Source organism: Somniosus microcephalus, chromosome 13, assembly GCF_052327205.1.
Source record: "Somniosus microcephalus isolate GS21.2 chromosome 13, FLI_Smic_1.0, whole genome shotgun sequence".
In the NCBI taxonomy this organism is placed as follows: domain Eukaryota; kingdom Metazoa; phylum Chordata; class Chondrichthyes; order Squaliformes; family Somniosidae; genus Somniosus; species Somniosus microcephalus.
The window spans coordinates 184,222,774-184,236,151 of NC_140999.1; the positions used below are offsets into that span (position 1 = coordinate 184,222,774).

Consider the following 13,378-nt stretch of genomic DNA (forward strand, 5'->3'; position numbering starts at 1 on the left):
CAAGCTTTTGATCACCTGGCCTAGTATCTTCTGATGTGGCTGGGTGTCAAATGTTGTTTGATAATCGCTCCTGTGAAGCACCTTGGGGACGTTTTACTATGGTAAAGGCAAATTGTTGTTTTTGTTATTGATACAATGGGTCGAATGGCCTCCTGCTGTGCTGTAAACTTCTGTGGTTCGACTCACCTGAGCTCCTGGAAGCAAACTCAACAGCTTCAATCTACGGCTGAATGCAAACACACAAAAGGCCACCAAACACATCAAATTTTTACAAATATTTATTTACATATACAACAGAGAGAGAAAGAAAAATACAATACCCGATTCAAAGAAGCAATGCATTGAAAGTAACAAAGACACAAAGGTCCGTTGCTAATCTTCAATAATTAGCCACTGCTTTAAAAGAAGATAGGTGTGGAACTGTACTTTCAACATAACGTCCTGCCCCAATCCCCCTTACCCACATTGAGGCTCGCTTAGACTGGGTTTTTATAGCACGGACAGGCACGTCTTTGCTTCAATGTCCTCTATGTTGGCGGGCCAGGGAGCTGGTGTTTGAGAATGGCCAGACTGCAATCCAGCTCGATCTTCAGGCACAGCACCCGTCACCAAGGAATGGGCTTGGATGGTTTCCTTTTTTTTGTTCCTGTAATTACACTTACTGATGAGCCGGTAACACGGATGATCCCGACGGGCGCAGACTTACAAACCAGATCGTGGTTCCCCTTTATGCTGAAAGTACTTTTCCCCCCCCGACAGGTTATCCGCCGTTCCTTCAACTCTGGGAACAGCGCAGATCAAATTAAGTTCTAGTTTCTCACATTGACAAAGGGCAAGAGCAAGCTTGCATTGGATATTTCACATCTCTTCCTTGCCAAGAGTCTGGAATCACAGCTTTTGCATGCTGACAGTTCCGATCCTCATACTTTATGCAGACATGCCTGTACTAACATGATATTTATCCAACTGTGCCTCGCGGTTAACAGTGTCCACGATCTGGAATGCCTGAAAGGGCGGTGGAAGCAGATTCAATAGTAACTTTCCAAAAGGGATTTGGATAAATACTTGAAAAGGAAAAATTTGCAATGCTATGAGGCAAGAGCAGAGGAGTGGAATAGCTCTTTCAAAGAGCCGGCAGAGGCAGGATGGGCCGATTGGCCTTCTTCTGTGCTGTATGATTCTACGATAGCTTCATGTGGGTAAGCAGTTTTTCCTGCACTGTCAAATGTCTCTCATCTGCCTGGTAGCCAGGATATACAGCTTTATATTTATATACTGCAGCTTGAAATGATAACAAAGGTAACCCAATGCCACTGAGCACCACCAAGCTGTGCCACAGAGCGGTTGGACTGAGGTTTGTGCCCATTGCCTCACCCGCTAAGTTCTCTGATAGCCGGGAGATATGCCCAGTGGAAGAGAGTCACCTTGAGGACAACAGGGTTGAGATGAGCTCAATAGTTGGCCAGAGGTTTAACCTGTGTACTGGAGTGTGGCACAGGGAGAACTTGAGGGCTGTGTGTGTGTGTGTGTGGGTGGAGTGGCAGGGTGGGACGGGGTGGATGGGGGTGGCAAGAAAAATGCACCAAAATCCTGAAGCTAGGAGAACTTGTCAATTGCCAAAGCACAACTGTGATGTAAATAGAGACTGATTATAACACACACTATTGGGTGGGCCTTGACTTTGTGCGCTCGTCTAAAATGGGTGATAGTGAGTGGGCAGCCCCTTTTACATCTCTCCCCATTTTTATCTCCTTCGAAAGCCTATGGAAATGAAAACGGGGAAAGATGGTAAACGGGCAGCTGATTCGCTGTCACCCGTTTTTACACGATCGCACAAAGTCAAGATCTATGCGTGCACGGGTAACAATTTGTTAATAGCCGTCATCAAAATGAATACCTAATTTTTTGATGCTGCACAGCTTTAAAAAAAAACAGGCTTAATTTGTGTAATAAACACGTGAACCGCGCTCGACAGTCTAACTCCATCCACCCCAGAGCTGGTGAGGGGAACGTTACCATTGCAGCCAACAGAGAGATTACTTGCTTTATCACGTCTTCCCTCCCCTCCACTGGCATAATCAGATCATTGGGAAGCAGCAGCCGCCAGCATTCAGATGCATGTGTTAACACCAATTATATTTTGACTTGTTTTTTTAAAAAGGTGGTGGAGGAGGTCACTATTTTAGTTGGCGAGGCGGAGAAATCCAAACCGCATAGATACACGCGGAGGTTCTAGTCAAATGGCAGAGCCCTAGTGTTCTACCAATGATTGAGCTCATGGTAGATTACACCAAGGGAAATACAAAATTGGCCAGAGAAGAATTGCCAATTGGTCACCCGCATAGAGAAGCCATTTTAGGTTTCGGCATTGACATTTTATTATCTGAAATGTACCGATATTTTTCTGGCGGTGGGAGAAGATGGAAATTGAAATAAATCTTGAGAAACCAGAAATTAATTTTGTACAACCTGAAATTACATATTGCACAATTTGGGACAACAAAGTCACCAAACTACAGGCTGATTAATTCTTCACTTTATACCAGCATAAAATTTACACATCTTTGAGGAAAAAGCAGAAACGAACGAGTCTCTTGTGGTTTTCCCTTGGGATAAGATAGCCGTGGTCAGGTTAGAAGGTTGCTGAAACTTCTGTCAAGAGTGAGGAAAAAACACCAAGAGTACGGGCAAAGTGTCGTAATCAAAGAATGGCTCGTGTGGAACTGCTCTACTTTCAACAAGTGGGCTTTAGCCATGATTGTTAAATGAGGTTTTTCTTTTACATCCAAGCCCATGTGTTGAGATCAAGATTTAGGAAGGGACAGGGGAGGAACAGAAACAATGGGGGTAATTTTGGCCGATAAAATTACAAATCGAATATACAGCACAGAAACAGGCCATTCGGCCCAGCCAGCTTGTGCTGGTGTTTATGCTCCACACGAGTCTCCTCTCCTTCCATCTGCCTCATCTCAGCCTTTCAGCAGATCTTTCTATTCCCTTTTCTCTCATGCACTCGTCTACTTTCATTTTGAAAGCATCGAAACTATTTACCTCAACCACTTCCTGTTGAGTTGCACATTCTCGCCACTCTTGAGTAAGGAAATTTCTCATTTCCCTATTGGATTTATTAGTAAAAGGGGCGATATTGGGATCGGCCACATTGTTATACATCTCTCCCGATTGAAGTCGATGGAAATGAAAGTCAGTGGAGGTGTAAAATGGGTGACTGATCCAATATCGCTGGTTTTACGCTATCGGCCAAAGTCTAAATTACCCCCAATATTTTCCATTTCCGCTTCATTGCTTTTCTGCCGTTGATCAGTGCTGAAGACCAATGTAGGGGAGGGAGGAGCCATTACCCTGGTCATGAAGAACAGTCCTCTCCATTATCAGTCGCCGGTCTCCTCCTCATGATGCTTTATCAAATTCCATTAAAAACAGGGAAAAGGGACCCGCCCTGATGGTACCACAGGATTGCTGGCGTCCCATGTACCCTGAACGGTCTCCTCTTTGGGAGAGGAAAAGGGAGGAGCGTGGGAGGGGGGGGGAAAAAAATGGGAGAACAGATTGATATTTCAAAAATATCAAAACAGGCAGCTCCATGGTTCTTCCCTTCCCTTCCCTTTCCTCTCCCGAGACTTTACATAGAATTGACAGCAATTTAACCAGGATACACAGCTGTGGGTTCCGGCAGTCCTGCAGTACCATCAGTGGGGGTGACCTTTACCCTGTTTATAATGAAACTTGATAAAGCATCATCATCAGGAGCCCAATAATGGACAGGAAGTGACTATAAGAGATGCAGAGATAATTCAGTCCCTCTTCTCCCAAATGGCCTTGTGTGGATGGCAATGGAATATCTCTTCTCCCCTCCCACTCCTCCACCGCAACCTTCTGTGGCTCAGAGAATTCCCGATTAATTGCTGTACTTTCACTTTCCCTTGCCCCCCCCATAAAAAGGGAGGAAAGAATGAAAGTTTGAGGAAAGATGGACTCCAGTAATCCGTACCCCTTGGAGGAGTTAATAAGTTGGTGTGTGTCATAAATCTCATCATCTAGAAACTACCTATGAAATAACACTGGACGGCCAGCTGGTGGCGCCGTCCAAGGAGTATAAATACTCGGGCGTTGGCCCCAGCTTGCCAGGGACATTTTGTAAAGACAAGGAACTAGTGAAGTACAACTAGACCTCCATGTTCTGAAACAAATTGATTAAAGCCTTGCTTTATACTCAAACCAAGTGTGTAGTGAGTTTTATTACGTCAGTGTGTAGGGCATTAAATGGCACAAAAGCACGGAGAATATATTTGGGGGAAGAATCTATGCCGACACTTTCACAACAAGCCCCGCCTACAAACCCTGAGTACACAGGAAGACAGGAGTCAATTCAACCCGATTGCAATCCCCAGCAGGCGATTAAATCGAAAGGTAGCACAAGCCAATGACACAGAATGTTAAAAGAAAAACTGTCAGGGACGAGTCGCCATTTATCAGTTGCATACACAAATTCTTCTTAAATAAAAAAAAATATTTAAAAAAAATAAAGAATTCAGTAACCACAACACGACAGCTTCACAGAACAGAAAGAAACGGCAGGCCGCACAGGGCTGCTTACACTGATGCCAATACTACAACGCTTCACATCGACCATTCACAAGTGAAACAAACGCACTGTACTTCTCATTCACTTACAGAGACACACAGCTGAACAGAGGGATTAGTTTATTCGGTTTTGTTTATTTTTTTGAATCCTGAACGATGAGGTTTTGGTTGTTGGCCTAGCAAGGTAGGCCCACCCCACTCTCCGACTTTCATAAGCCGAAGAGAGAGAGAGAGTTTGGCTTCGACAGTTTGGTTGTAGAGAAAGTGATAAATTTGGTTCGGTTTATGTTTTGGTGGACACACAAGAGTCGCGCAGCGCCAACAGTTCACTTCCAATCCCATCAGAGTTTGGGATACCCAGCGGTGCTTGGTTTTAATCGGAGTTTCTGCAGGAGGTGGGAAAATGCAAGCTCGTGTTTCGAAGTCAGAGGGGATAGGCTGAGCAAAGATTCCCGGGCCTGCACTAAAACTGTACCAAGGAAAGGAAAAGTGGCTGATCTCGCACTCACCACTTCATGTAAACAGGGGGGATGGGGGCGGGAGTTTTCACTTTGACCGTGGAGGAAAAGGGAGAATTGAGCTTGGGAGAATAGCAGCTGGGAGTAAAGAGGCGGGGAGACTGGGCAGCGGTCACTGGACGCAATGTAATCTAATAGAGGGGACCAGAGGACAGCAAACACAATGGCGGAGCAGCGCACTTTCACCAGTTTAACTCAGACATTGGATTAAGGTCTTCAGACAGTGATTGCTTTAGACGCAGAGGATGGTGAATTCCATTTAAAAAAAATCAATAGTAACGACACAACAGAGCAGTGATATGTGGCACTGTAAAGCGAAGGCGTTCGATTCCTTACTCTGCTCACTTGCCAATCTTTGCAGGGAAGCGGCAAACAATTAATTGCTGCTCCGTGGGTTGAGGTAGGGTTTGCCAACCTCTCCAGGATTGGCCTGGAGTCTCCAGGAATTGAAGATTAATCTCCAGGGCACACTGCTCCGAGCAATAATGAGAAAAATCACAGGGACAGTAAAAAAAAAAAAAAAAAAGTTGTTGTTTTTTTTCCATTTGTTTGAACACTTCTGATATAAAAAGTACTGGAGATTGGGGGGGGGGGGTGGGGGGAGTCAAGAATCATCCAATTGGCCAAGGAAGAGTCTTTTCGCTCTCCAATTGGTGTGGGAAGGCAGGGCGTCGCGAGGACGGACGTGGGGGAGGAGGAGAGGTTGGGGGTCATGTGATGAACTCTCCAGGAGTACATTCAAGCAGAGATGGCAACCTTAGGTTGAGGGTGTATTAATTTGGAGGTGGAGCTGTCCCAGGGGGAGCCACTGTCACACTTCTCCGTCAAGCCAGCTACATGGGCATAGCAGGCCGAGGCCTGGCTGGTAAATTTCCGGCTTGCGGAAGGGCAAGGCCCCCATTTAGCAGCGTCGCCAAAAAAAAAGTGTCAGATGACACTGGCGATCAAAGGGTGACACTTCCAACATGTACAGGCAAGCCTTGTGGAATACCAGCTTACCCTCAACTATAAGCTGCAAACAAGGTCACTCTCCTGTGCATTGCAGCTTATTTCACAGGTTCCAGTAGGATGATCTCTTTACTGTGTTGTGTAAGCCTAGGGTATCTAGGGTCGCCAACCCGCCAGGATTGGCCTGGAGTCTCCAGGAATTGAAGATTAATCTCCAGGGCACTGCAGCCAGCAACACCCGGGGGAAAAGTCATCAGGTTATTAAAAAAAAAAGTGGGTTTTTCTCCCCCCCCACCCCCATTTTCTTTGAAGACTTTTGTTTATTAGTTGTTGTCTTGACTGACAGTCAGGAATCATCGAATTGGCTTTCAAATTGGCCTGGGAAGGAGGAGCTCCGCAAGGACGGACATGTTGGGCGGCCAATGGCGGGAGCGTTGCGGGGGGGGGGGGCGGGGAAGGCGCGCAGGAGGTCATGTGATGAGGCCTCCAGGAATACGTCCAATCAAAGTTGGCAACCCTAAGAACGCACGTTGCGCCTCCAACGTCCCTCTCCCCACCCCCGCCATGCTTTAAATGTGTATCCTATTCAAAATGAGAGTTCGACAGGCAAACTTCCCCACCGAGAACCTGTGTAACCGCAAGCCCAAGAGATACACGACAGCCGAGCACCCTACGTTGCTGCGGGACCAATCACAGGGCGACTCCCTGGTGCTCTGCGATTGGCTGTTCAATTCTGCTGCCTCCTGCTCTTGCTGAAAAGCGGTACTATTACGTATTTAAAGACCATACTTAAGATGGAGGGAGCGACACACTCGGAACTTGAGGCGGCATCGGAAGAGCTCCACAGCCTCATCCTTGCTGCTGAGGATGTTGCCTGAACGCTTAGATGGGTCGCAGCTTTGGTGCTAAAGCCCACAGACCCATGCAGCTTATATTCCTGGAATCAGTAATGGGTTGATAAATACTAACAGATTTACGAACATTTCCTATGCAATTTACAATTGGATAAATAACAGGGCCAGTGATTTTATAGGGATTTACTTGGCAGGAATCGCTCAGGAATTGTTCCCATTCGCTATGTATGCAATGCACTCCTAGCCATCAGTTGGTTGTCTCCTAGCTACCATGGGCCAAGTGTGATAATTCCAGGGAAGACCTTATGACCTTTAGCGGGTTGAGTTAAGTAAAAAAAATTAAATTTAGTAATATTCAACCTCAACAGTTGTGGCATGTTCTTACCAAACGAGGCATGTCGGTCTACGAAGGTTAAATTAAAAAAAAAACACTGCTTCGCTCACGTACATTGCAGTTTTATTAAGTCACTAGCCAATCTCCCGTGGGGTTGCTCATAGGTGGTGTAGGTCCCGGAGCGTGGGAGGTGGCTGCTGGGTTAGTGACTGACAGGAGCAATGGCAGTGACGGAAAGTGCAGCAAATGGAGGGGAAAGGATGGCTGGCAAGTTCGCACGGTTTTACTGGGAGGTCAGAGCGCGAAGCTGGCACACCAGTTCCGTTTACGGGTAAGGCCCGGAGGTTTTGGCCGATGTTGGTGTCAGTCTTGAGTTTTAGAGGCAATGATGCAGTAACTGTCATGGCCGCCGTCGGTTTTTGGGTTTGCTGATCGGTGATTGTTTTCTGAGTGGTAGGAACCATGCATCCATAGAGACACAATACTTATTTTCTAGATAGATCAGTTCCATAACCAGACAATAGAATTGTGCAGTGTTAAGGAAATCACATATGGCATTGAAATAATAGCCATAGTGTGACCTTATACAGTGGGACTCGCGCTTGGCAACCATGGAAACCGGAAAGTGTTCCCAGGAAACCTCAACTGCATGATCTGCGAGTGATGGAGGACCCTTAGCAATGGACCGTTGCCTCAGAGCAATCTGGAACATTCAATGTGACCGATTTACAAATCTCGGATCAGACTGTTTCTTTCCCAAGTGAGCAAAGAGCTCCAAGATTGAGAATTAATGCTCGAGTTTATGGCATCACATAAGTTGGACAATGTCTGTCTCTCATCCCACTGCCCCCACTCCTTTAAAGAGAAACGTGTTATAATGGGACATCGCTAGTCCAGTGATGTGTGTTTTATACGCTTGCAACTTAATTCGGCACAGTTTAATCTCTTCATTGCCAGACAGCTATTGGTAGATCCCAATCAGTGGCACCAGACTCCTTTTGGGGGGGGTGGGGGAGGACTGGGGAATTGAAGGGTGGACGGATCCTTTGGTGAGCCTGAATAACTGAGGAGTCACCAGTTTACCAGCAACAACTGTTTTCAATCCCTCGCCTTGTGTTTCCTTCTGATCTTTGGGATCTGCTACTCCCCCTCCTCCACTGGCCAGTCATTTATTTGTATCAGAGGGTAGATGTTACTTTTAGTTAAGAAACATTTGCCAAGGGAAAAGTTCTTTGGCGCAAGATGTCAAGTATCTCAGGTACTTGTCTAGCTCCGCCTTCAACCAGATAGGAGATATAAACAGATACAGCATCACCACCACCAGCGCTCCAATGGAGACCTCCAGATATCCAAAACTCCTGATGGCAAAAAGAGGCTAAACACACGGTCTTTTTTTGAAATTAGACTTTGAACAACATCCTTGTGTGTCTGGAGCTCCTCATTGTTAGCTCACAGCACGAACTGTTCGCTTGCTTTGAGGAGATCGAAGGGGAGGTTGAAGAGTTACTTCTCAAGAGGTCAGTCGTTACAAAAAAAAAGTGTACAAGGAGCGGCTTCACACACAAGGGCAAACCCATTCCATCCTTCCCCATCAATACACTCCCGGAGGAGTCACCGGGCAATGGCCTGGCTCTTCCAACTGCCCTTGTGGGGGGAATGGAACAGCATGAGGGACGAGGAAGAGGAATTGGTGTACAAATCTCTCGTGGGCACCCGGTAGGGGAGATGAAGAGGGGAGATTGCCTTTTGTACCGTTGCTATCAATCTGAAGGGGGCATGCAAGTCCAAAAAAAGTTCCTTCACCCCCGCACCCCCCTCAAGACCAGGGCAAGAAAAATAGCCACACTCCTTTTGACTTTTTTTTTTAAGTTATAAGTTCTAATCTCTTGAGAAAGAGTTCTGCTTTTATCAAGAGGTAAAGAGTGTTTTGAGTACGTAGAACTTGAATAGATACTCCACATCCAGTTTGTTTGCACTGGCAAATGTTTACCTTTTCAGACAGTAGAGCAAGATGGAGGATTCATGTGGAACTGCAGTAAAGAACCAGGGAGGAGCAGAAACAGCAGGGGGAGAAGAGGGAGGATGTTAATAACCAGGTGGCTTTTAGTGTCCAATCTAAAATGTTTCTGCAGCCAAGTCATCAATGGCATCATTTCTGGAGGGTGGATTCACCAATCAGCTTCCTGCTTTGTCCGAGAGTCTGGCTGTAATTTTTTTGCTGGCCTGGACCTCGCTTATATTACAGTCGAAGCGCTCAAGAGGACGTGCGTACTCTTGCAAATCTTAAGCCGTTCTTTGTTTTTTCTCCCCCTCAATTGGATATCACAAATTATCTTTAAAAGCCGAGGCCTAGACCTGATATCGAACCGTGGGCCAGGCCGGGAGTTTTCAATTCCAATGTCTCCGTCGGTGCGGGTCGGAGGTCACGCTACTGCACGCTGGCGTCCGGCGCGGCCGGGGTGGCGGACCTGGAGGTCACGGTGGACGGCGGCGCCTTCTCCAGAGCCGGGCTCTTCTCGCCTTTGGCGGCCTTCGGGGCCGAGCCCCCGGTGGGCAAGGCCTTGGTCTGGGCCTGCAGGCTCTGCCCGCAGATGCGGTGGTGCTTTTCCCAATCTTTGTGCTGGCAGAACGAGCCGCAGTAACGGGCTGAGTTGCATCCGCTGCAGGTCTCGCTGGCTTTGCGTCCACAGTTCCAGCAGCTCTAAGAACAGAAAAGGAGGTCAGACTTGGGGTTAGAGGTCAGCCCCGGGGTTAGAGGTCAGCCCCAGGGCTAGAGGTCAGCCTCGTTCTTTTCATACATATATAAAACGCATTTTTATAAAGTCATTTGATGTCGAAGAACAAAAGCCTCATTATTTTAACCCCACCCTTTTCCTGAAACTGTTAACTCAGGTTGGTGGCATTGCCCCATCAATAACTTCTCTCCTCTTTCAGGACACCAAGACTCCAGTCGGTCAATTAGTTTCTTCTTGGGTTTTGTAAGGCACTGCTTCAGCATCACAACTAGTGTGGACGAATTGGCAGCTGTCAAGGTCTGATTGAATAAGTCTCTGCGTGGAGTCAGTCGCACCTTTGCTAATCTCCGCTTTGGCTTTCATAACTTCAGGAATATTAATTGCCATGGCCTTGCCATGGACAAACCCAGCGAGTGCTGCTGGGTTAGTCAACCACAGAGAGCACCACAGCCAAGCACTACCCTGCCCTCACCCAACGTACGCACGTGCACTGGGTCGGGATCAGGAGTGGGGTTCTCTTGGCCGACATTTCCACTCCAGTGGGGCCCAGAGTCCTAGTGTAGCACTTCTCTCATTGAGATCAGCACAGACTGGCGGGGCGGGGCGGGGCAAGGGGGGTCAGGTGATGGATCTTCCATGTCTGCGTGGCTCAGTTCTACATTGGGCAGTGCACATCGCAACCGAGCCACTGGAGCAATGGGCGTTTGTTGAAAGAGGGGCCATCAATGGTTAAGCCCAGGCACAAAAGCATTAGCGGTCCAAGGAAGGGGGAATGAAAGGAGAGCCTACCTCACTGGTGTCTTCCTGCTCATTGATGACGGTGAAAGCGTCTTCGGCCGCTTGCCGCTTGGCGTCCGCTATCTTCTGCTCCATCTTGGCCCTCTCTGCCGTTATCATCTCGTAGGCTTTCTGCTCGGCCTCGGTCACCGCCTTCTGCAACTGTGACACGGCCTGGCGCTTGACCTCATTCACCGCCTCCTCTGTTTACCGGGGAGAAACAGAAACACCGCTAAGAGATGGCAACATAGGTGCTCAAAATCACGAGGGGTTCTGATAAGAGTAGATGGGGGGGGGGGGGAAACCGTTTCCACTGGCAGGAGGGGCGGTAGCCCGAGGACACAGATTTCAGATCATTGGCAAAAAAAAAATCCAGAAGGGGAGATGAAGAGAATTTGTTTTACGCAGCGAGTTGTTATGACCTGGAATGCACTGCCTGAAAGTGCAAGCAGGTTCAATAACTGTCAAAAGGGAAGTGGATAAAGACGCATTCATTATTGCTGTGCACAGAGATTCCTTTGTTCTTCCTCATGGCTTCAAGACATTGTGTGAGGCTTTGCTAATAGGCTGATTTCTACAACACCAGTGCAATGTGAAGCAGTTCAGAAAATGATTCTCCTGTTCAACACAGACAACAATAACAACTTGCATTTACAGAACGCCTTTAACCTAAACAAAAAAAACCTCAAGGTGCTTCACAGAGGCATAATGAGGGAAAGATTGAGGCTGAGCCAAAAGAATAAGATAGATTGAAGGCAACTGGCAAAAAGCTGGATTGCGCTTCGAAAGAGCCAGCCCACACTTGATGGGCTGAATAGCCTCCTTCTGTGCTGTACTATTCTATGATCGCAGGTGGGGGGTGGCGGGGGGGCGACCAAAAGCTTGGCCAAAGAGACGGTGTATGCTGCTGGGTGGAAGGCCATCCCACGCTGTTATAGGGAGATGGTAGTGTCGGTATTCTGAAAGGAGGGAACGAAATGGGCTGAAGGGCTAGGCTTAGACTTGGGACTGTGAACCCAGAACGGAAATGTCCCGCAAATGGACACAATTGACGGCGCATTGGCCGAGTTGACCCAGAGTTAGCGAGTTACTCACTTTAATTTATACTTTAATCCCGTTTAGATCTTGCAATATGCAAGAAATCGGATGAGAAATAAATAAATGGCAGGTGCCCGACACCATTGTTATAGGGTTGCCACTTGCAGATGGCATTGCCACACACAAACACACACACACACACACACACACACACACACACACACACACACAAAACTGAATACCGAGAAGGTGCCAGGGCAGAGTCACACTTTGGCGTCAATTCCGCTCTCGGTTGGCAGATGGTGCATTTTCTGCGGGTAACATAGAGTGCGACAGTTTTCTTCCCTCGATCCTCTGCTCTTTTTCTCCTTGCCTCTTGCAAAAAAATGCCAAGTCTTGCTACCCGGGCTACCAGCTGTCAAGTTACCCAACCGGCAAAGGAAATATCGAACTGCAAGCTCACATTAGCTTCATAGGTGGGTTTTCCCCCCTGCCCTCTGCTTTTTATCTTCTTCCTTTAATTCAGTTTTTACCCCTCCCTTCCTAGTACCACATACCCTCCTTCACCTTACACCCCCCTCTCTTCCCAGTGGGAGGGGTGTAAAAGAGGCTGTCGATTTGCTGTTGCCTGCTTCACACAACCTCCCAAGACCAACTGCACCCCCAATGAATCAAGTGACAACTATGTAACCAGACCCTGCATGTTAATGTACAAGAGAGACCCAATTCATTTTTCACACGGACCATTGGGTGCCCACACACACAGCACCTTCAGACCAACTCGACATTACGTAGAATGTACAGCACAGAAACAGGCCTTTTGGCCCAGCTGGTCCGTGCCAGTGTTTCTGCTCCACACGAGCCTCCTCCCACCCCTCTTCATCTCACCCCATATCCTTCTATTTCCTTCTCTTTCATGTGTTTATCTAGCTTCACGTTTGGGTGGTGTTTTCTTTTTAGATGCTTAGAGGCTGTTTCCCCTAGAACTAGGGGGCATAGTTTCAGGATAAGGGGTTGACCATTTAGGACTGAGATGAGGAGGAATTTCTTCACTCAGAGGGTTGTGAATCTTTGGAATTCTCTACCCCAGAGGGCAGTGGATGCTGAATCGTTGAGTATATTCAAGGCGGAGATCGATAGATTTTTGGGCACTAAGGGAATCAAAGGATAGGGCGGGAAAGTGGAGTTGAGGTCGACGATCAGCCATGATCTCATTGAATGGCGGAGCAGGCTATAGGGGCCATATGGCCGACTCCTGCTCCTATTTCTTATGCTCTTACTTTCCCCTTAAATGCATCTATGCTATTCGTCTCAACTACTCCTTGTGGTAGCGAGTTCCACATTCTAAACACTCTCTAACTAAAGATGTTTCTCCTGATTTCCCTATTGGATATTTTAAAAAAAAATTAGTTTATGGGATCTGGGCGTCGCGGGCAAGGCCGGCATTTATTGCCCATCCCTAATTGCCTTTGAGAAGGTGGTGGTGAGCCGCCTTCTTGAACCGCTGCAGTCCGTGTGGTGAAGGTACTCCCACAGTGCTGTTAGGGAGGGAGTTCCAGGATTTTGACCCAG

General features: G+C 47.5%; 1 protein-coding gene across 1 annotated transcript in view; it reads right to left on the reverse strand.

Moving 5' to 3' along the window:
- Positions 1–268: 268 nt before the first annotated feature.
- LOC147108864 (protein CBFA2T1-like) overlaps positions 269–13,378 on the reverse strand; it is a 55,297-nt gene continuing 42,187 nt past the window's right edge. Inside the window, exons 9-10 of the mRNA XM_086005783.1 lie at positions 10,781–10,971; positions 269–9,957 (exon numbers count right to left, since the gene is read on the reverse strand). Coding sequence (XP_085861909.1) covers positions 9,685–9,957; positions 10,781–10,971 — 464 coding nt within the window. The 3' untranslated portion in view covers positions 269–9,684. The remainder of the gene's footprint in view (positions 9,958–10,780; positions 10,972–13,378) is intronic.